At 44.3% G+C, this 24,019-nt stretch overlaps 1 protein-coding gene across 4 annotated transcripts in view; it reads left to right on the forward strand.

Moving 5' to 3' along the window:
• The first annotated feature begins 8,586 nt into the window (after positions 1-8,586).
• The window catches only part of SATB2 (SATB homeobox 2), a 182,233-nt gene continuing 166,800 nt past the window's right edge, over positions 8,587-24,019 (forward strand). The window contains exons 1-3 of one of the 4 annotated variants that reach the window (XM_023535983.1): positions 10,619-11,822; positions 12,397-12,495; positions 13,110-13,337. In XM_023535983.1, the coding sequence (XP_023391751.1) occupies positions 12,456-12,495; positions 13,110-13,337 (268 nt within the window). In that variant the 5' untranslated portion in view covers positions 10,619-11,822; positions 12,397-12,455. Of the gene's footprint in view, positions 8,715-10,618; positions 11,823-12,396; positions 12,496-13,109; positions 13,338-24,019 lie in introns of those variants that run through there. The other 3 variants (XM_011369214.2, XM_011369213.2, XM_023535984.1) reach the window with 3 other exon arrangements.

The following is a 24,019-nucleotide window of genomic DNA, read 5'->3' on the forward strand; positions in this document are numbered from 1 at the left end:
CAGGAATTAGGGAGTGCTCCTTTCAAAGGAAGACCTAACGGTCGCCGCCTGGGCCCTTCCTTACCTCCGCGCCGCCTTTCTTCCGAGCGGGGCTGGGAGAGAAGGGGTCAGCACGCAGACTCGTCCCTTCTTTGTCGCCTCCCTCGCCAGTCGGGTTCACCAGGCTGGTCCCCCGCAGTCCCCCGGGTAACCTCCCCCCGCAACCACTTGTCTGAAACTTACCAGATTCCAACCTTTAGGCAGGAAAAAAAGTGTTTCATATACAAACCGATCAGGGTATTTGCAGATAATTGCGAATGTCAAATACTCGGGCGTGATGACAAAGTGCAGAGATTGCCAGGGCCTGAAGGGCGGCGGGGGTGGGGGGCGCGCTGGCGGGGCTCCTGGGCCACCTCACCCCTGCTCAGAGGAGGGGAGGAGGCAGTCGGCAGCAGCTGCACACAGCCCGTTTAATGGAGACAGCCCCTTCATGGATTCATTCACTGCATCCACAATCGAGCCCCGCTGGGGAAGATGGTGCCAGAGGGGATAAATACCAGTCCAGCACCCCTCACACCCACAGGCAGGTGCAAACACCCAAGGCAAGATGCACACACAAGCAGAGTGACTGGGTCTCAGTTAGATGTGAAGCTCAATGTCCTGCCAGACTACATTCCCAGAGCTAACACCACATTGTCACTTCCTGACACATAGAGGAGGGGCAAGTCACAGGCTTTGGGACCAATTGCTGTACCCTTCTAGTGCTGGGATTAGTTCTCCCCAGTAATAAAAACAAATTTTAAAAATACCTTCCCATCTTTACCCTCAAACCTAATTCTTCTTCTGCTGGGGGGACAGTGACAGTGGCCAGGAGCTGCAGCACACACAGACTGCAGAGCCAACTCCATCAAGGCCTTTGCGACAGCAAAAGTGTCTGCTCCCAGTGGCTTGGCTTTCAGGACAACTCCTCTGAGGACTCCCCCTCCCCCCCCCCACACACAGACATGCTCAGAATGTTTCAAGAGCCCTAATTCCTAAAAAAAATAAATTAGTTTTAAAAATATGATTACCCTGTTGGATTCCAAATCTACTGAAAACCACAGAGATCATTATAGATGGTATGACAAAATCAGTGGCAGGTCTGCAGCTTCTCTGGGGTTAGAACCACAGGGGTGGCAGGATGTGAACATTGGTCCAGGAGGCTGGAAGTGGAGGACCAAAAGGAATAGTAGAGGTGTATACACCACATATGATTACACAGAGAGTATCACAGGCAACATGGCCCAGGCCTCTGTGTCCAAGGTCCCAGGACAACGTTGGAGAAGAGACTGAGAGACCTCGACACTATTTCCTCCTTTATTTTTTGAGGGCCAGAGAAGTGATGAGGTTGCGCAGGAAGGCCAGTGGGGTTGGGGAGATAAGGGTAGACAGTGCTTGCACCAGTGTAGCTAGGCTGCAGAGGGAGAAAAGTCCAGGAGAGCAAGTTGAGACGTCTGTCTCATATCCTTGCAAGTCCCCCCCCTACACACACACACACACACACACACACACACACACACACAACCCCGCCCCTTCCATTGAGTGCCTGATGTCAGCATATCCCTGGAAGCCCTTAAAGTTTTACACTCCAATTGTCTGAGGTTTCCAATGATGACAAATTAGAAAAACGCTTCAGCTGCAGCCCAGCACCTAAGTCTGAGTTGGGGGGAGGGGTCGCTACTGGATGAACAACTGGAGAAACTTGCCTCCCCTGCTTTCTTTACCGCTAAAACTGCTGGGTAGGGTCCAGTGAAGGGGGAAGAGAACTATGGCCTGGGGCTTTGGAGCACTTTTTGGCAGCCAGGATGCTGGATCCTCGGTAGTTTTACTACTGGCTCTTTAGTTAAGGGCCATCAGGAGCACTCTGGGTGTTAAGCCTTTTACGCCCTTGCTAGGAAAGCCTTGGTCTTGCCAGAAGACTCAACTGGAGGTCGCCAAGGGACGAGCAGGGAGGCAAGCTCTTCAGGGGACTCTCCCAGGTCCAGGCTAGTATAGATGGATAACAGAGTCTGTCCTCAGCCTGGGTGGCCAACGGGGGCACCACAAGTGTAAGATGTGATTCTATTTGACTTTCCAAATCAAAATGCATTGATTGGGGGGTGGGCAAAGAGTTCGGGCACATAACTGTCTTAATTAAACGTGCTATAAACAGACAAATCTCTTCTGCACCTTTCACTGGGGAGATTGCACAGGGTCTGGCAGAAGTCAGGCTTAGGGGATGCTCTTTTTAAAAAAGGACTGTGAATGAGGCAAAGACAGAAAAAGAATAAAAGTGGAGTTTCCGCGACCTCAGAAAACAGCTTAAATGAAACCGAAACATGGGATAGCAGGGAGGTAATGCAGAGGGCAGGGGGTACTTAAAACCTAGGGGACTACCTGAGTTCACAGAGCAGCTCCCTAGGGACCCGCAGTAGAAAGGCTGGGAGGGAAGGGGAAGCCCTGGGTTGTTTGGAAAGGCTGAGATGCCCATCACTGAGGCTCTGAGTTACACTTCTCAGCCCTGCGCTTTCCTTCTCAGTCCTTTCATCGTTCCCTGTCACTGTACTCGACTTCCTGGTACTTGGAGGACAGCACTGGAGAATGCGTCCTTAACATGGCCAGTTGCGGGGACAAGGAGTTGCTGTTAGTAAGTGCCCAACACGTGGCCACTGCAGTGGGGCACTAGGAGCTTGGGTGATGGCAAGAGTGAGGAGGATACGTAGGAACAGGAACCCGGCCGGGAGCAGGTGAGAGGGAAGGTTGTCTGTAACCCTGTGAGAAAGTGGGAAACGAGAAGTATAAACCTACAGCTCAGGGTTTCTTCCCTCTGCAGCCAACTGCCGACATTGGGGCCGATCTCCAGCAGGGAGATGAGGGTAAGGCGCTGTGGTGCCTTTAGCTCCTTAGCTCGCGGGTTCGGCGGAGAGGTTGGGGAAGTGGCGGCGCTGAGAAGGATGGGCAGGACGCTGTCCTCCGCAGGAACTGTATGAAAGGCTGGATCTATCTCCGAATAAATAACTCTGAGCATCCGGAAGTTACCTTGCAGAAGGCACCCCTTGGCTGACTTTAGGAATCGCAGCCTAAAACAAGACGAACTAAGGGAAGCTCATCAATTTTCTAACTAAAAGTGGAAAGGAAAACGTTCTCTATATATGTAAACACTAAAGATATGAGCGTACAGGTTTAGGTGTGTTCCTGGGAACTTCAAGAGCGGCTTTTCTCCCCCTGCCCACCCCCCGCCTTTGGTTTGCAAACTTAGATTCTCATCGCCTTTCATTGACTAGCTTCTGACCCTAGCCATAATCTGATTCAGAAATACTCTTCATTTCGTTTGGCTGACATTGACAGGCACTAGTTATGTTGTATCTGGTAAGGAATTTAAGTTCGAGCAAATTTTATCATAACGCTTTTCTAAAAAGTCCTTTAAAAGATTTTTTATATTCCATACAACAGAAATTAAAAATATATACATCGCTATGATTATAGAGAAACGTACTTAGATTACCTTTAGATTTCTGAGATTTTGTACAGGTACCAACTCTGCAGACATAATTAATGGGCTATTGGCAGTTGTTATTCATGAAAAGTCTTTTATATTTTTTAATTGAGGCATAGTTCCCAGGTGGAAAAATTCTTCACAATTAGAAACATGCTTTCAAAAAGATTAAAAAATAAAAAACAAAAATTTAGAATGCGTTATAGTATAGAATTCTTTACTGAAAACAACAGGTATCACTACAACCCCGAAGTGGAAGTCAAAATATAGTGAAAGTTAATTAAAATGCAAACTATTAGGGATGCACTGCAAAAGTCTTTGTCACACCCAAAGAAAAAAATCTTTAGACATCCTTAGACTATACTTGTATTGTGATACTTGAATTGTTGTCAACATGTTTCTCCTCTGAAATAACAACTGTTCACCTTTCAAACCCCTTCAGTACAGAGCAGCAATGATGATTGTTCTCCAGGCAAAAGACTTTCAACACAACTTCTTTCACACACGCTTGCACACTGCATACAAACGCACACATAGCTGCCAATTTTTAAAAAAACATTGCTTCTGAATGAGAGAGAGAGAGAGAGAGAGAGAGAGAGAGAGACTCGAGCTTAGGTAACCAACAAACCCAATTACTAGGCTTTATTGATACTAAAAGAAAAAGTTCCCCTCGTAAAATTTCTCTAAGCTTATTAGTTATTTAAATCAGCCCCAGGGCTGGACGAGCGACGCTGCAGGCACCCGCTGTCGGCTCCTGGAGGTGAGCAGACGGCTTCCGCGCCCTGACCCGCAGCCCCTTGCTCGGTCCTGGGTACTCGGGGCAGAGACAGGCGCAGCGAGCTAAGGTGAGCCACTTGGCAGGGGTGCCGGACTGGCACGCTTGGAAATAGGTCCACGTGGCCCATGGGTATTAGAATTTAGAAACGAACAGGTCGCAGCCAATGAACAAGGGTGTGGGTGAGCAGGACAGGCGGACGCGGAGCGCCGGAACTCAGCCGGCGGGTCGCGCTGTGGCCGGCCAGAAGCCTGGCAAGCCGGTCGTCCTGCAAGAGTTCGGTCGCAGGCCGCCCGGCAGGGGACCGCTCAGGCGTCCAGGGCTCTCTCCAGTTTTGCGTGGGGCTGGGAGCTTTGTAATTGGGAGGATACCAGGTGAATTTACACTTTTGGAGGTCGTTGTCCTTTTCAATAGCTGACAGTCACAAAATATGTGTGTGTGTACGCACGCGCGCGCGTTTAAACAGTTGCATTTATTTTAAAATAAGCTCCAATCTACCGACTGAAGTCCTTGAAGCCCGACGTGGTGGCTCTCGAGTCCTGATATAGCGCCGGGACACCGCAAGGTGATGCCTAGCTCAGCTGGTCTTGGCTGCAGGGCCCAGAGGCAAGGCGCCGCGGGGTGAGGAGGAACTGAGCCCCAGGACACTGCTGTCACAGCCACCTGGGCCAGAGCCCTGGGGTCAAGCCTTGACAGGACTGAGAGGGTGTGGTGGGGCTTCGTGGGACCAAGGGAACAGGCAAGTCGCCCGCCTAGGAAGCCTTCGAGGTTCTCCGCTACTCCGGAAGGGTTTGGACCGTGGAATAGACCGACTACGCGTTTCTTCCTCGGTCCCAGTAAGTGCCTGCGACCTTGGGTCCCGCAGCAGGCTTTCTGGCTCTCTCCGGCGCGGATCGAGACCAACGCGGGCCCAGAGCCGCAAAGCGCTCCCAGAAAGGCTGAGGCTTGGGCCGCCTCGGAAGCGGCTTTCTGGGTTCGCTCGCCCCAGCTAGGGTTGGGCGCGGATTTCGCCACGCAGGCTGGCCTGCCCAGAGTTTAGGGTGCGGATGGCCTGGACGTTCCAGGTGTACTTTTCATTACAAGGGGTTAGGGCAAACTGCGGGTGGCAATATTTTGCTTGCCCTGCGCGTTTTTGTGTTGGGTGGTCCGGCTGTGTCCCAGGCTGGGGACCTGCCCATCCCCCGCCGCATCTTTATCCCGCAGACTCCAGGCGACGCAGTAGGGCCGGTTCCGGGACGCTGCGGACTGAACAAGAGCCGCAGGTTTGGGCTGCAGCCCACGCGGTGGCGCTGTCGGGAGAGGACGCCTCAGCTCCGGTCTTGGACTCGGGCAGTGACCCGGGCTCGGAGGTGACGGGACCGTGACGAGTCGAGGCCGAGGGGTTCTTCGCTGCCACCTTGGGCCCGGGGACTGGAGATGGGACGGATCCCCTCTGCCTTGTTCTGTGTTTCCCAACAGAAAACGTACCGGGTCCAGAGCACGACTTTGTCTCCAACCCGGCCGCCCCAGGATGGGGACGGAGAGGCAGCAAGCGGCTCCTTTGGCGTTTCTTTTTCTTCCCTCCTTTGCCTCATTAACCCAGTCGTTTTAAGTCGATTTCTATTTTTAATAAACTAGACTAACAGAGCAGTTATTCTCTCGCTGCGCTGCTGCAGAAGGAGATATAGCTATTAAGGTCCTGACTCTGGAAAAAATGAAGGGATCCGGGAGCCCCGGGGGCGACGTCATGTGTCGCTGGAGTAGTGCTAGGAACCCACAGTCATACCACCTTCCCGAGCCTCCCAGCCTGCGGCCGCGCCAAAAGCACACCCACACTTTAGACCTCTAACAACTACACTAGCTTCGAAACATGACCCCTCCTTTTCCCACTGGTGCAGGCAGTGCCAACCCCCGACGCCCTTTCCCATTCCCTACATCTGGGACCCCGAAGCTCCTTGGCTGACCTTCGCGCGTCCCTTCCAGTCCTCTGGGCCTCTGTATTGTCTGTTCACCTGACCCTCGACCCTCTGGCCTCCTGGACGCTCGGCTCACCATCTAACGCTCACCACCACTCCTTCCCAATTAGTCGTCTCCCTGGGACTCATCTCTGTCCAGGCCGCAGGGCTCGTTCATTTGAGGATGAGAGCAGGACCTCCACCGCCCCTACCTTAGGCTACCCGAAAGCTTCCTCACCGCTCCGCCCCCGCCCAGGCCCCCTGAGCCTCTGCGGGAGCCAGGAGTAATTTATCTTTGCCTGGCGCGGGTTGGGATTTGTCCAGCTCTGATGCCAACGAGGAAGGCGTGCGGATTAACAAAGTAAGTGTCCCCCCGCCCCCTGCGCTCGGGTCAGTCCCCAGACGCCCCGGAGCAGTCTGGGAAAAGGCTCAAGCCCACCCTAGTCGATCTGGCCTTCTAGGCGCGTTCTCCTCGGGGCATTCTGGCCCCGGGCTCTCGTCCCCTTGGCTCATCCGAGTGCCAATCCAGGCCCCGCGTAGTTAAGCGATCCGCGAAAATGTTGGTCGCTCAACTCTCTCCCGACAATCCGTGGCGGAAATTGGCTTCAGAACTGGTGTGGGCTTCATGTGAAAGAAACAATTCCCTCCTGCCCTTCTCTAGCCCCCAGCAGAGCAAGTCCGGGGCGGAGTGGTGGGGGTGGGTAGGTGGGAGTGGGGTAGAGGCAGGGCAGTGCGGGTACTTAGGAACCGTCGGAGGCTTTTGACGCTGGCAGTCCCCACAGAGTTTCCCTCGTGCATGCGGCAGTGGAGGGAAATCGCAGCACAACTTTCCAGTGTTCTCTAAGAGGCAGAGTACCTCCGGGAGAGCCTCTTTGCATGATGATCGGACTTGAAATCTAGGGAACTTGGTGGTGGACGCTGGGCCTTCAGAGGCCCGGGTGGCCCAGCCGAGAGCAAGAGTCCCACGCCTGGCACCCTACGACCCGGGTAGTCGGGCCTATGTCGTCTAGCAAGGGCATTGGGGAAGGAAGGTTGGCCAGAGTGGACAGCTAGCACGGCAAAAGTCTCGGTGTCCAGACACAGAAATCAAGAAACGTTGTAATTAAAAGTGCAGGCCATAAAAGAATAGAAGGCTTGAAAAGAGTTAGAGAAAAGGGGAGAACATGGAAATAAGAAAAAACATGCATATTTAAGCCCAGTGTATAAAGATCCGTTGATTTTTAAAATAACAAATCTCAGCGTGATTATGAAAGACAGGCGAACTCTGACTAAATGACATATGAAAAAATTGGGGGTGGGGAGAAGGGAGGAAATTTTGTGTAGATTCCCCACAAAAAACGTCAGTGAGAAGCAAGCTGAGAGATAAAAATGTCCCCATTGTGAACTTTATGCTTTGAATACTGCAGCAAACTATCACATAATGCACAGAAATGCGTTTTGGATTGTTATTATTTTAAAAGGTAACTAAAACCAGTTATTTTCTTGAGTATGATTTTGTTTCAAAAATATTTGGAAATAAACTACTTGGGGAATATGAAACGAAACCAAACAAAACTTTTGATTCATAATTTATTTGCTGTTTAAAAAAGTAGAAAATTCTAGTGAAAGGTAAAATCTTATTTAAAATTTCTTGTCAAAATTAACATTGCTAGAAATAATCACTTCGGTTGAAATAAGGTCAATATAAAAATTGTGCAGGGAAAAACTTATGCAGTTGGAAACAGAAAAGGCCTTTATTAGGGACAAAATTCAAGAGAAAAAAACACACTAGGTATACATCACAAAACTTCTTAGAGTTCTTTTTTAAATCGAAATAAATTTGTAAAATGTGTTACTAAACATAAATCTACAAATATTCGAAATACACTTCTGACAATAATTCATAATGTTCCACATTTCTCTCTGTGCTAAATGCAATTTTAAATATTTTGAGCTCTTTTGCCCAAAATGATAGATTTTTTTTCACTGTCAAAAACGGACAAGAGGAAACTGTGATAAGAGAAAATCCCTAAATTTAAATGGGTGCAGAATCTGAAAACATACTAGCCACAATGTACATTTAATTGTACTTAATTGTATACTTTATTTAAATCGCCTCTCTCAGAGGTTTAATAATTTAGAATCAATAGTTCCCTTCGAAACATAATAAAATATTTACACTTTATAAAATATTAACCGATTAACAATACGGCTATGTTGTTTATAAGAGTGTGACTTAAGTTCCATAATCATGCTGTTGACATAAGCCTGTGAGGTTAGCGAAGTGATCCTTTGCAAAATGTAAATGATCTTCAAACAACGATGTTTATAAAATAGCTCATTAATGACTTAAGATTGAATCGCTCCAACCATTCGCATCATCAGATATAATAATAGTGACGAATCAGACAGGAAAGATCCTGGCTAAACCATTTGCATTTTTTTTTCCAGAAGTACTGAAGTCCTAATATCACCAATTCTTCTAAGTTTCTGGACATTGATTCGGAGGAGGATTCTGCAGTTCGATACCGAGGTAAGGAAACAAACAGCATTGTTATCGTTGTTGAGATATATTAATAAGAAATGCGCCTTTCCCCATTTTGAAAACGGGCTCAAACTTTGACATGGCACTTGGTTTTTGCAACATCCCCTTCCCATTCCAACGTGATATTACTTATAAAGAAAAAAGTTTGTCGATCAAACTTACAGTTTGTTTCTTTGCAGCCAAAAAACCCTTTTAGCTACCACCACGAGTTGATTTACTCGAGCCACTTTTTTCTCACAGACTTGAATTGTGCATTTTCTGTAACCCGTTCGTTTGGGAGGTGGGGAGGATGGGGTTTGGGAAATAAAAAGTAGGGAAAAGAAAACGCTGCCTAAAACTCTTAGGGTGGCTCCTTGAAGGTTTACTGTCCAGCTGGCTTCCTCTCTCGGCTGGGATCCGATCGCCTCCGGAGTCTTCTCCCGCTCCTTTGGAACTTGGTGGGCGGTGCCTGGATGCGGGGTTCTCCGAGATCTGGGCAATGAGACTTAGGCCAGGGGCAGGTTTCGCTTCTAGGACCCTTTCTCTTCCAGAGGGTCCCCCGCCTCCCAGGCCCCTACTTTTCAGGGTTTGGCCGCGCGCACACCGCCCATCGGGTGGGTGCGGCGAGTGGATCTCGGCCAGGCCCGGGGCATTCTAGGCTGAGGTGACTTCCCACAGTCGGTGCACGGGATCCGAATTTCCAGAATTGCCCCCTGAGAGCGTTTCCCGAAACCGAATTTAGTTTGGCCCTCTGGCGCCGCCGTACAGTCAACGCTTCTTAAGGGGGAACGGCGGCTCAGACAGCGAGTTGTGGGGAGTCCTTGGGGTCCAAGGGATAAGGAAGGAGAGCCGAGGGGTGCGAGGAGGAAGGAGGTGCCGCCAACCCAGGAGGCTACACCGGGCTCGAGGCGAGCTGGGACGCGTCCACATTTTCCCGCCCCAGGTCGGGACCGCGAGTGTCAGCCGGCGCCCTCAGCGTCTCGCGGGGGCCGCGGCCCCTGTCCACGTGCTTTTCCTTAAGGAGGTCCCGCGTCTCTGCTAGACCTCGGGGACAAAAGCGCGGCAGGAGCCTGGCCTGCTCGGCAAGTGCCCGCGCCACCTTAAGTGAACACCGCGGCCGGAGCCTGGTTGCGGATGGCTCGGGCCGCGGGAGTCGGCAAAAGTTTGCGGCTCAGTTACGCCTTCGCGGGACCTGCTGGAGACGCCCCCGCGTGGCCTCCCCAGGGACCGAGAGGCTGGGTCCTCACGGCACAGCACGGCTCGCGCTCGCAGCCCAGGGTTCGAGCCGCTGGGGGTCCCAGGAGCCCCAGCCCCGCAGCCGAGGACAGCCAGTCCCACCGCCCTCGCCGCCGCTTCCTCACGGCCTCCGGGCGACTCGGGCTGCGCTGCTCGAGATGTCGCCGGCGCTGCGAGCGCTCCAGGGACGTCATCCAGGAATGCCCCCAGCCCTGCGCCCCCCACGCGGCTCTGTCTCCTGTGCCACCCGCAGCCCGGCAGGCAGTGCCGGGGCTTCTGCCGTTTGGGACACCCCGGCTATTGTTCTGGACCTGCGGCGGTGCGGGCTCTGAGGGAGAAGCGGCCTTCCCCACGCGTGCGGCGGTGCGGCGGGCCGGGACGGCCGGCGCCGCGCGGAGGGGGAGCTCGCAGGCACCGGGAAAAGTTGCTCCGAGGGGCGGAGGCGGTGGGTGGTGGGCGGAGGCGGTGAGTGGGGGAGGCGATAGCCCTCCTATCTCCAAAGTCGAAAGTACTCGGCGTAGTTAGCAGAACCCGGAGCCGAGGCAGCCGCGGCCGCCTTCCGCGCGCGGGTCTGCGCCTCCTCAAGGAGACGAGGCAACCAGCGCCAGCCTTGTCGCTGCCGCCTCCGCGCTGGGACGAGTGCGCCTAGGGACTGGGCGAGGCGGCCGCGCCCTGGACCCACAACGAAGAGGAGGACCAGACCCCGGGCCCCGGCGCCCGCTTGCACCGGGAGCACCCACCCATCGGCCGCCGCCGCCGCCTCGCGCGGCACTGGGTTCTCTGCCATCGGTTCTCCACAGCCCCGCGCGCGCGGTCCTCGCCACACCGTCCTCCCATAGCCGACTCTCTTCCTCCTCCTCCCTCTTCCTTGCCTCCCACCCGCTCCTGGCCTGTCCCTCTGCCTCCTCCGCAGCCCCGCCGCTGCTGGGTCGCCGGGCTCACAGCGATTGATTGATTGATGTTTAATTTCCTGCCAGGCGGGGCCCCCCTCCTCCGGCAACCTCCCCGGCCCTCCTCCCCGCCCCCCACTCCCCTCCTTCATTGCGGTGGACCATTCTGGCTTGGGTTTAGATATTTCCCCCCCAACCACCATCCCGAAATAACCCAGAGACTTCCCCTACCCCCACCTCAAATTATTATTTTGAAGGCGCTAGATCTGGGGACGGAAAGGGGGAGGGGGAGAAATCGGAAACCGAGGACAACCCAAAAGACTCACTTTGCCTGATGACTCAACGCAACTAATAATCATCTCCCTCTCTGTGTGTCTCTCTCTGCGGCTTGTCAGTGAGTCCGGCTCCGGCTGCTGGCGGCGGCGGCCGAGAGGGGAGAGGCTGGAGGTGACAGCTTGGGCGGCCGGCGCGTTTCCTCCCGCGCGCGGTCCCGGGTCCCTGCGCCGTCTCGGCTCTGGGTGGCACCGGCCCTGCGGCTCTGGCCGCGCCTTCTCGCGAGCAAGCAGCATTGCGAAGCGGCAGCCCCCACCCGCCTCCGCCGCCTTCCAGTTCTCAGCCCTCACTCTCCAGAACGGGTCTCCTTCCCGAAGGTGTGAAAAGGCTTTTTCAGCCTCCTCTTTTCTCCCCTCCTCCGTCGTCCCCTCCCCCGCTCGCTCGGGTGCCCCTTCGGAGCAGCCCTCCTTTCCCTCTCCACCCCCTCCCCCTCCCCCTCATCATCATCATCATAACAACCATCTCCGCATTAGAAGACACCCTGACCCAGGACCGTAAGCGTTAGGACCTGGGGAAGAGGAAAGGGGAAGGAGTAAAGAGAAAGGAAGACTAGGAGAACACTGCAAGGCAAAGCACCAGAAACTTTCCACCCTGGATTCTCTACTTTTGCTCCATGGACAGAGCTTCAGCCAGCCAAGTTACAGACAGACCGTGAGCAGTAAGTACGCAGGGCGAGGGCTCCCGCGCCGTGCTCCGGAGTTCGGGGAAGCCCCGAGTCCGGCTAAGTTCCCTCCCTGCAGCTCTCGCCCTCTCCGACACCGCAGCCGGGTAGTGCGGACGGTATCTTCTCCCTCAGCCGTCCGGCTCGGTCTCTGCTTCTCTCGCATCTCTTCTGCCACCTCCCCTCTGCCACCCCCACCTTGTCTTCTTGAGCCGTGGCGACGCGGCTTCTCCCACGGCGAGAGCGCGCGCGAGAGGATTCCCAGCGCACTTTATTGTGCCGGATTCCAGCTTCTCTGGGATGTCAGTGACAGTGCGAGTGCCTTTTCATCAGGTGTTTTCCTTTCCTCCGCCCCCCCACTCCAAAAAAAAAAAAAAATCCAGGGGTGCTGAGATCTGCGGGTTCTGTGAGGAGAGCGCTGCCAGCCAAGCGACCCAGAGGAAAACTTTTTGGAGAGATTTAAAAATTGGGTTTGATGAAGGCTGCTCCCGCACCTGATAATTTAAATCCTTTTTTGGCTATTGTGTTTTATGCCGAAGAGTTGTTTTTTTTTTTTTTTTAAATCACTTAGGATCAGATGAAGATAAGAACGTTCCAAAAATAATAACGATTGTAGCCCTCGCCCTTGTGATGAAGGTTGTTATTCTGGAGGTTATTCTGATGAGTACCTGTAAGTGTTTTCGGACGCTTATTAATGTGGAATTAGGGTGGATTTTGTGCAAAACGCGTGTGTCTCAAGACTGACTCGGTAAAGGTAGAACCCGAGGAATCAGCAGGTCCTTTTCCAGGCCTTTGGCTCCTGCCCCGCCAATTCGCAGAGCATTCATCGTGTGGTTTATTCTGTTTCTTACGGATCTGTGTACATCCCCCACCCGCTCCTTGAGTGGGTGAGATGTCTTTTCATGAAGTGCAATTCTTCTGCAACCCAGACCCCCAAAAGGCGAAGGTGTCGCACCCGGGAACGGTTAATGCCTATCCTGTTCCAGTGGATAGGCCACTTCTGGGCGCCCCTGGGTGCGGGCCCCGACGTTGTCACCAAGGGCTAGCTCTTGGGGAACAGCGACTGGGCAGAGTCGCAGCACCCCAAGCTCTAGGCTGCCTTTGGGCCTCCCAGTGTATGATTGGGACCGGCTTCCTGGCTCGGGCCCCTCGGGCAGCGTGGGAGGAACTTTGTGTGGCTGTGGTGCATCGCTCTGCCACTGGCCTGAACGTCTATCACGTGTGTGAGCGGTTTTCCCTCTTTTTTTCTTCCCTCCCCTTCCCCTCCCCCCGCCCCCTCCCTAGGTCCCTGCGCGTTTTATTGCGACCTGCCGGTGGGAACTTTGTCTCCGAGTCGGAGCAGCATGGAGCGGCGGAGCGAGAGCCCGTGTCTCCGGGACAGCCCCGACCGGCGGAGCGGCAGCCCCGACGTCAAGGGGCCTCCTCCGGTGAAGGTGGCCCGGCTGGAGCAGAACGGCAGCCCCATGGGAGCCCGCGGGAGGCCCAACGGCGCCGTGGCCAAGGCCGTGGGAGGTAACAGCCCGGAGCAAGGAGGCGCGCGCAGCCCGCGGCCCGGTGATAATGGCCCGAGTGTCAGGGTTCAGGTTGATTAGGCACTGTCGCGGTGTAGAATTACAGGAAGTGAATTCCAGGTTGCCAAATAATGCCCCCGTCGCCTCTCATCTGCAACTGGTAGCTTCATCTCGAGTTAAAACAAGAAAGTGGTTTACCCAGAGGGTGGCATTTTTTGGGCACTTTGCCACTGTGTGCTGAGGTGTTGGCAGGTTTATGTCACAGCCAGCTAACTGTTTCTAGATTTTCCTAGAGAGCTTTTTAGTGATTTAACTTTTTTTCCTTGCCTCAGAGTATCTGTCGTGGGGATGAAGTTTAGTTGTGTTTGCTTTTGTGGACTAGTCTTTAATGCTCGGGCAGTACAGGAGCAAGAGTTGTTGTTACTTTGTAGTTAGGACAGTGCTTCCAGACAATGAGTAACAAGTGGGAATATTTTCTGCCACATTTCAAGTGTGAAACAAAGAATCACTACGAATCTGTCAGGCCCTTAGAGACTTATTAATGCTACTGTTTCCTATAAAGATAAAAGTCATATGCATTTGTAACTTTGTATGAATTATAGCATAACAGGTGAAAATAGTATAGTAACTTTCTTGGCTAAATACAGTTTCCCTTTCCAAGAATTTAATATTATTTAAAGAAAATCTTTTGTAGTTTTTACTATTAAACAACTACTTTCTTTTAAAGTGGTTAGGAAAAGTAATTTTATAAAGTGAAGATATGCAAGAAATTTAAACATTAAAGTATTTTAAGGTTTATATGCCATTTGCCTAGTTTTTTTCTTTTTAAATAAAATGCACCGTTCTACATGGTATGCAGTTTTATTGTGTTTGAGATAAGTCATTAGTTTAAATTTTTTGCTTCTAAAGTTTTTCTTTTGTCCTAATATTTTCAGCAGTTGCCTATTTAATATAATTCTTAATATTAGCCTGCCTGAAATGATACAAAACCCTGGCAAAACTTGGTGATAAACTTTAATCCCATGTTCTAATAGCCATAGCATGTATTTCACATTAAATACTTGACTTTACATGTCCGCTCCCTTTTAAAGAGTTAAAAACAGGCATATTGTAAAGTAACACATTTTCATTTTTACTTATTTTGCTATTACTATTTCTTTACGGTAGACATTCAGGCTAGTTTGCCTTAGTTCATTAAGTTAATCATCTCCCCTGAGAAGCACTCATTCTTTTAATTTTTAAAATTGCCAAAATTATTTGGCTGTAGATTATGGCTTATATATCTTCCATTTTAGGGACTGGAAGATATTTTTAATGAAGCAAGAAGAAAACTGTTCTGTGACTCACTTTTTAAAAGTAGTGTTTATTGAAGTGCTATCTTGAGACTGGAATAATACCTTCAGAGTACTTTTCATATCATCTTTTAGTTTATGCATGTAAGAAAGAAAAATATATGGTGAATATAGTGGAACCAAATGTGAGACGATATAATACATGCTGATAATGTTTGATTGAAAAACTTTTGGAAATCTTTGGAGGGAATGTGTTCTCAAAGTGGCCTTATGCATAAAGAAAAAACTTGGACTTGAAATTTAGATTTCTTTCTTAGGATCTAATACAATTTACTAAATTGAGAGGTCTCTAAATATTTTAGAATATAATTGTTAATGTTTATGCTTCCTTACAAGTTTTGTTTTTTCAATATCATATTGGACTATGAAAGAAAATGCCTAATTTTATTGACTAGGGCCTACTTTTATTGTAAAGTGGGAGTTATTTTTTATATTTTTGAGACTATAATTCACATTTGACCTCTTAGTATAAATTTGATATAAACTAAAATTATTAAATTTTGATAACAAATAATAGATGTGTTTTAACAAGCTGCTTTAGTCACTCTTTCTGAGCTTTGACTCCATTTAGTAATATCAAAGGTCTTACTAGCTGCTCCCCAAACTAGAAATAAAGATGACATTATTTTGTCTCGACAAGTATTATTTATAATACTTAATGTTAAAGTGGTTAAAATAGTTTACATATGGTGGATTTTAAAATATTTCTTTAAAAGAAAGGTTTTATTCTATATAGCATAAGAATTTTTGGAAAGATTTTAATTTAGAAAGCTTTAAAAATATAACAACTTAAAACATAAAATTTCATCATTATAAAGTTTTCTAATTGAATGTTAATGATTGTTTTGGGGGTTTAAGTTTATATACTGTAGTTTCCAAATGTACATTGAGATGTTAATGATTTCATTTCTTTGTAACTTTAAATCACATATATAGATTGGAGAAAAGCAAAGCTTTTTTTAAAAAAAATGTGCATTCTAAATTTTAAAAATGTTTAAAATATATTTCTAGTTAACAGTTCTTTATAACTGAAAGCCTTTGCGGGGGGGCATAGGGTAAATAAAAAATAGATTATATTTCTATCACCCTACCTCCTTTTGTTTAAATTTTCTTTATGAAGCAATATAATAAGCATAGACAACTACAAAAATATTTATAGCTCTGCAATTTTTATTTCCATTTTCAGATATATTGTAGTCTTTTCAATGTTGTAAAGATGTTTATAATAATATGTTTTTAAAATAGAGCTCAAAATTTGGTAAGATGTATTTGTTAATCTTTAGTGATTTTCATTCTTAAAAGCTCCCCCTCTTAAAGACAAGGAGAAATCATTAAGTTAATTGGTTAACCAATAAAATAACAGTTTATCTTACTGTTTTTTGATAAACTGAGGTGAATAAATGTTTCTAAATGCATTGGTTGCAATAATTTTTTTTTTTTTTTTGCTGTTCTACTTTTCGAGGGAAAGAGTTTTGGTGAAAACTGAGTGGTCATAAAAACATTTTAGTATCTAGATTTAACTAGTTGAGGTGGTAGATACACTGTAACAGTTTTCAAGCTTGCGTTTTAATAGGGGACTTAAAAGTTAGCGCATTGTTTACAATGTGTGGTTAGCTTTAGAAGACTATAAGAAAGTAGATCAGTTTTGTTTTGTCTTTCTGAAACTTTCTAGGTTGTTTTTGGTCTTATCTAAGCAGTGTTTTAAAGCATGCATGTAATAAAATATAAGTGCTCAGATGTGTATGACAGTCAGCCTTTATAGAAGGTCCTCAGGAAAAAAAATAAGGCTAATATCTCTTTAAAAAACATATGAAGGCTGGGAGAGAGTTTAGAGCAAGCAAGAGCACCTTGGTGTTGACAGCTTTATATCCCTGCTGGGTAACATTTACTTACTAGAATTGGCGTCCCCTCTCAGCTAGTAATTCACTCCATAAGGATTTTGAAAAAGGATGATTAATGGGGGGGAAATTTATATTTGTGAAATTGGTGATTAAAACTTACAGGTATATTTGAAAATTTAGAAAAAAATTATTAAGGATGATGAAAATAAGAATCAGATGATCTTTTTACCACCATTAGCATAAGTACCTAAAATTTTCTGCTGTATGTAATGCTTCAGCCATGCAACCTACAGCATAAAATGAAAGTGATGCCAATCAAGTTTCCAGAGGAAGCAAGCGTTCTGCTTTCCTCCAGGACTGTTGAAAGGCACTGGCCAGTCGTGCTTTAATAGCAATAAATTATTGTGCTTCATTCATTGTTAACATAAGCAGTTTCATTTTTTAATGTTTGGTTTGAAGAACTTTCAGACAGCTTTATTTAAACTGAATGAACAGCGCTTGAGTATACCAGATGGTGTATTTGCTGATAGGAGGCATTAAACATCAGAAATCTTTTTGATATTTTTCATTTTCCTGTGAATTTTGATGATTTTATTGATGTTAAATGGTCTAGATTTTAGGGAAAATGTTTAAACACTGGGAATATATTTTAGAGATATTTGCTTTATTTTTTGAAAAAAAAATTGCTATTTTTAAAAAAATGCTTTTTGCGGGGAGGGAGAAAGAATTAGTTTTTAAAATAATTTAATTTTATTAAAGAATTGTCTGTTGAAGTTATGACTAGTAGATCTATTCTTCTTGCTATCAGGCAGCCCTTTCAGGAATATAACTATTTTGTTGCAAGGAGAAAAAAAAAATTATTCAATACACATTGATGTATTCAGATAGGAAAGCAAATGTGATATGATTGTTGGGCAGAGCCTTGTTTAAAGTCAAATATCGTCTACAGCAACAGTTAGTCTAAATTATCAAAGTGTAACCATCAGACATCGTTTGCATGTAGAACATTTCCTTTTCGATTGAGAGTGAAAGAAATTCAGTTCAGGTTAGATATAGTCACCATATTAGCAGTTGTAGAGAGACGTTTTATTTTTTGAAAGGAGTGCAGATATGAAAGAGTATAGATATTGATGTATCGAAATGTATAAAATACTTAAAAATTTAGAAACATATTGTCAACATGGAAAAATATGAAGAAAACATTATTTTAGCCAAAGATGAACACCGTTATGCTTGTAGGGAGGACTCATGGTATTACTTCAAAATAGAAAAGATTGTTATTTCCCTCTTTGACCCCACTTTTATTTTTTTTTAAGGTTTAAAGATCTTTTAAATAGAATGAACTTAGGCTTTGGGGTCATCCAACCATCTAGCATGTCCTCTGTAGTTTTGCTGAGGTAGAAAAATAGCCCTTCTGTAAAGTGTTTTTAGTCCTTGGCCTGTTATTAAAATAAAGATATACTTGGTTTAAAAAAATATATATGCAATAGAATATACGCATTAAACAGAACATAGGGTATCCGCCCCTCAAAGTCCTGAGCATAATTTGATGTTTTGAATAATTTTGGAAGCCTTATGTTCCATAAGCAGAAACCCACTGACCATTATATATTCAAGATAATCTGCAATGAAATATGTGTGTGCACGTTGGAATTACATAGATGTCCCTTAAGGCATCTGTTTTTTAAACCCTGCAGAAAATAAGCAATATCATCCTTTCCCAGGGGTTTGTGACTAGCAGTCTCTACATCTTAGAAATCCTGTGTTAAGTCTTCCCTCCTTTTGGGATATATCTGTAGGGAAGGGAACAGATGAATCATCATTTATTAGATATCTAAGAATATGAATGAGTTATTTTAAGAATATGGAAACCAGTTTTATTCCAGGCAAGACATGGTAAATATTTGGCACATCTGGCAAGGGATATCTGGTAAACAGTCAAGTTTGATGGTTACACTTTGATAATTTGAACCCCTCCATTAAAAAAAAAAATTCAGTGTAGAGACGGTTTATAGGCATATATCAAAAAAGACAAATTGATAGCGCTAGATGAATTCCAAATTATATTATTTTCTTTGGCCTTTTTAGCGTTTTTAGGTTTCTGTTGAGATAAAAATGATCTAATTTTTCATCTTTAAAAAAGTTTCTTATAACTAATAACCTCATATTTAGTGTATACAATATGTACATAGTTTGTTTTATTTCAGGAATTGAAACTTTATCCTACACAGCATGTAAACAAATAAAAAGTCCTTTATATTCTTTTATTTAATAAGTAGGCTTTTAAAAAACCTATGTAACTAATGTGTGGTAACATAGTAGTTTTTAATATCTCTCTTATATGAATGCTGAGATACAATGGCATTTTGGAACATATTTAAAGATGAAGCATTTGACAAAAGTTGTATGTGTAACAGTTTGTCAGTGAAAAGTGACAAGTGGGAAATGACAAATGAAATGTTGGCATCATTACTCTTTATTTTGATAAAAATGTCTCAATTTGCAGTGATATAATACTGTTTCATATTATTTCATGAGTTGTGTGAGATGCATAAGGGAAATTTAGATTTTGTGAACGGAAAATTAGCAGCCCAAACTCTCTTTTCAGAAGCTTTGGCAGCAAGTTCCTCCTCTCCCCAATTCCCCAAGAATAAGAACAGCAGTGAAATGTTGGATCTAACCCATACATTTTAACTCATTATTTTTTGAAAAAAAGAAAAAGAAAGAAAGAAAAAGAAAGAAAGAAAGGACTAAAATTGCTTTCAAGTAGGAGACCTTTATGCTTAGCTGGAAAAATGAAGAGGAGAGTTTGTCTTTTAGTTTCTATTCTTTTCTTTATGGCAATTTTAAAATGAGTGATTTCCTTCTTCTGACTTTGATTGTATGGAGCATTTCTCACCTCCAATCACCACCGCTCTCCAGCATTAATTTAGGGTGTCAGTAAGGAGAGCTGTGCATTCCTTTTATTTTAAAGTGCAATAGAGATTTGAAAATGTCTATGTGTTAAAAATGGATTTTTATATACAAAAGATTCATCATCCTACTACTTACGGATAATGTGATAGATATTTCAAAGTCAAAGCAGACAGCCATGAGTGGAATTGAGGTATGAGTTAAAACAAAAGCCAGTTGAGAACTTACAGATTTCAAAAAAAGAGTAGACATAGTCTCTGTAGTGTGTTATTTTCCCTTTTCTGAAGTCACATTGGTTCCCTTGTTGTCAGCGATCAACCAAACATTTATTTTCTTCTTTTACATGAAAAAAGCCCCATAAGCACTTCATACTACACAGTGTTTATGTAAAAAAAAAAAAAAAAAAAAAAGTTCCATGGTGGAGTTTTCAAAATCATGGAACTCTGTATAATTTTGTTTGTTTTCAATCAACAGAATTGTTTTGCTGTTTAATAGCAAGTGACTTAAAAATTGTGGTAAAATCAGTATAATTAAGTGGCAGTGAAAGGCTGCATCAGAAACTTTCTTCTACAACTTGTGTCATTTGCTTCTCATTTATAAAAAGTCTCTTATTCCAGATTTTTAAAAAACTAGGTAAAAATGATCTTATAGAGAGTAAATGTGCCTTAGATGTATAATTATGGCAATTGGGTTAATGGTATGTATTTTTCCATTTTTAATTGATGCATATACCTTTAAAACTTAAAAATACAAGAGAAGATAATAGTTACTAGTTTGATGAATGCTTAAAATAGAGAAGCATTAATAGAAATTTAAGAAGTCAAACATTGAAATAGTTATCAGCAAATTATGCTAATCTTAAATCGTAGTAAGAATGTTCTTTATTTGTGCTTATGACACTTTAAGATAATAAAATTCTGGGGGAAGTATATTGCAATTCAGTTGCTCCTGGTATTATTACTATTTGCTAATGTATAAGACAGATTTGGTTCTACACTTAACTAGTTGCTTTATCATTGGAATGGAGTTATATTTTAGCACAGTGAGTTATTAAACTATAGTACAGAATAACAACAAAGATCAAAAAGTTAAGAGAAAACACTGCAAGCTACTATTTATGAAAAGGGATGCATTTTACATCAGACTGGTGGTGCCCACTGATGGTTACACAGTTACTGACAGCTTAGTGACTTTGTTTTATTGAAGATTTGCACAGATATGAAAAAACATTAATAGAGACTCTAGTTAAAGCAAATGTTTTCCGAAGCACTAAGGTCTGACAGAGGTGATTTGTATTTTTCATAGAAACAATTTGAATTTTATCACATTGAGCACAGATATCTTTTTCTTTCTTTTAAAAAATATCTCTGACTTGTTTTTGTATTTGACTGGAAAGTAAGTGTATTGGTTCTTTTATAATTGAATAAGATTGATTTCCAAATTTTCTTATTATTCTCCATATTGAAATTGTATACTTTTATTGCATTTGTTTCAATTATTTTTATATGTAAGGAAAGGCAAAATTGATAGCTGATTAGGAAAATGCATTCATATCAAAACTCTTCAAATAGCAGTATTTTCAAAACATTTTTTTTTGTTGTTAACAAAACTAGAAGTTTCTTTTGTCATAATCCAGAGATGCTAAGAGAGCAGCATGATAAATGTCTCTAAATGTTGTAGTAAAAGAAAATGACTTGCCTTCTGAGGCAGTGGAGAGTTTATGTTGTTTTGGACCCATTTCCCAAGCAGTGATCGAAAACAGATTACAATAACAATTATACAGTCAGAAGATGCAATATCCATTTCTACTTTAATTGAGTGAAAGAATAATAAAAACATCATTAAGAAAAATGAGGTGGACCTGTCACACCATGTACAAATTTTTAGTCTTGGAAAAGATGCAGAAAAACTGAAGTGCTTTTCACTTACTTTGTCGTGTTTATTAGCTAAAATCTGTTTTTGGGAGAGATCATCTGGTTCTTGTTCCTCCCTGGGACGTTCAGAGAGGATCCTTTGGGAGGTGATTGCTTGGAAGGCATTAAAAGTGCTCATTGATTTTGTCTTCATAGATAGTTTAAGAAGGGAAATGACATTTTCTTATATTCTACCTGAGATATAACTGCCTCCTCTCTTTTTTTTTTTCCACCTGTGTAAGTGGAAGTCTCTTGTTATCGAACTTTGCCAAGCAGGGGTTAGGTGTTCTGGGCCTGCTGTTCCTCTTCCTCTGGAAGTCATAACCAGGCTGAAGGGGAGGGAGAGAGTTGAAGGTGAATAATGAGCACCCTTATTTCTACTTGGCACACATGGGGCTATGAGCACCCCAAGTTTGCACATTTATGTATCACCCGACATTCACTCAGGTGACATAGACCCTCGACTGAGATGCATAGGCTCTTGCCTCTGTCTGCAATCACTGGCACCATTAAAATTGATAATCCTTCCCACTGCTGAGCCTCCAGCCCTCATTCCCCAGAGTGGAGCTTTCAGCAATTTGGAGCGAGGCAGCCGGCAGCAGCCCAAATCAGTGGCTAGTGTTCTTTTACTGTAGGCTGTATTTCTTACTCTGTTCATAGAAATCGTGATCTCCTGGAAGTTTGAGTAATGACAGTGGTGTTAGCTGAGGCAGTGGAGTTAACCCTGCTTATTGTGGACATAATAAAACCACAAATAACGTTGGCCATCAGAACAGCTGGAGCCCAAAGTTGGAGTCTGTTGACAAAGTTAGAGGACAATATTTCTATCATCTGTAGCTAAGAGTTTTCTTGGGGTTGATATTTAAAAATCTTTCTGAGGGTGGCAAAATGAAAGGAGTGAGATAGGTAGTAAACCCTTCCTGGTGGAGGTCTCAGTCCCAGAACTGTCTCAAGCATAAACCCCTTCAGAGTGGAATTTATATCTAACAGCTTAAAAGGCTTTAGAAAATCAGTTTAGAAAGTCTAGTTAATAGTGCTTTCATTAAAATACTTTTGTCAGCAAAGAGATTTTCAATTTTAACATTTACATAACCTAAGAGCGTTGACGAATGCCATGAGCTTTAAGGGTCTATTAGCAGTTCTGTTTTTTTCTGGACTTTATAGTTTAAACCTAAACATTAATTCTGGGTGGAACTTGGCATAATATCTTTTTGCCTTGGAGGGAATTTTTGTTGTACAATAAAAAAAAGTTGTTTTTTTTTTTTTTTCATATAGTCACCTTCTCCATGTCTCCCCTCCTCTGAGTAAATAGCAGTTAAATAGTCAAGGTTTTAAAAGAGCTTATTTAATTCAAAAAAAGGAGTGATTATTTTAGGTGAATTTAACAATTTTCCATTAGTTCATATTGTAAACTAGTGCTTTTGATATTAACAGGAAAGATCTCTGAGGCTGATAATGCAATAAAAATATTTCTCTCTCTTCTACTAAAGTTATGTGGTAAAAATTTTTTTTTTTAAAATTATATTTGATGACCCTTGAAATTATAAATCAGTTACTTGTCTTCTTTATTAGAAACTGAGAGACATAAAAAATTCTTTGTTTTATGTCACCCGAAACTATAACATTGACTAGAAGGAAAGAAGTTGAGATTTCACTATTAAGTAATAAAATATGCGTTATTTTAGAAAACATACTTAAACTAGAATTCTTGAAATGATCTTTTCTACATATTGATACTATGTTAAAGTTAAATTATTATAAGAATCTGATTACGAGATAATTGTGAGATTAAGAAACAAGTGAAGAAACCCTGCAACGATAAATCATCATCATTTGAAAACTAGATGTTGAGAATACTAGTGAAGGTGTATGCCCTGAGAAAAGTTAAATGGAGGAGGGTGTGACTAAGCTGGGTACAGCTTTGTCTAACTTTCAGCTCATAAAGCTTCATTCAGACAAGATTTTGTCCCGTAGATTTGGCAGATGTGGTATTAGAAGACCAAACACCCTTTATTATTGAGGGCGTATGAGAGGAGCAAATTATTCTCTGAAAGGGAAGTTATTACACATTTAAGACCCAAGCAAAGGCACTTTACAAGGCTAAATAAGGTGAACCCGATTTTTTTTTCTTTTCAAATGAATCTCCAGGTAACATTCAGCAAAACTAACTCTATTTACAGACCCATTCATACAGTAAGTTTGAGCCTTAAGCACGTTTTACAGCTAATTTATGAATCCCCCCCACTCCCCCAAAACTGGAGCTTAACATTGAAAGCCTGCCAATGCTGTTACAAATGAACATTAGTTCCCAAGAGATTTTCAGGAGAAAGAGAACTGTAGGAAAATGCCTCAACTTTTGTAAGACCCATTTTGCTGCACGTGTATTTTTTTGCTGCCATGGCAGAACTGCCTGGGGTCCCACCTGAATGTTCAAGATTGATACAGTACATTCTCCCATGGAAATATATAGAATTCCAATTAGCACAGGGTCAGAATATAAATGTACCTCTTTTCACACTGTTCCAAGTGGTTAGTGGAAAACAAGCTGCAAAGTAATTCCTTTGGCCCCCCAATAAAAAGATTTATAGCAAAATAATTCTCAGCTCCATAATGGTACTGTTGTAGGTTTGTGTTTGATATTTATAAGACTGAAATACAGTCCAT

The sequence above is a fragment of the Pteropus vampyrus genome, unplaced genomic scaffold (genome assembly GCF_000151845.1).
Source record: "Pteropus vampyrus isolate Shadow unplaced genomic scaffold, Pvam_2.0 Scaffold146, whole genome shotgun sequence".
NCBI classification, from domain to species: domain Eukaryota; kingdom Metazoa; phylum Chordata; class Mammalia; order Chiroptera; family Pteropodidae; genus Pteropus; species Pteropus vampyrus.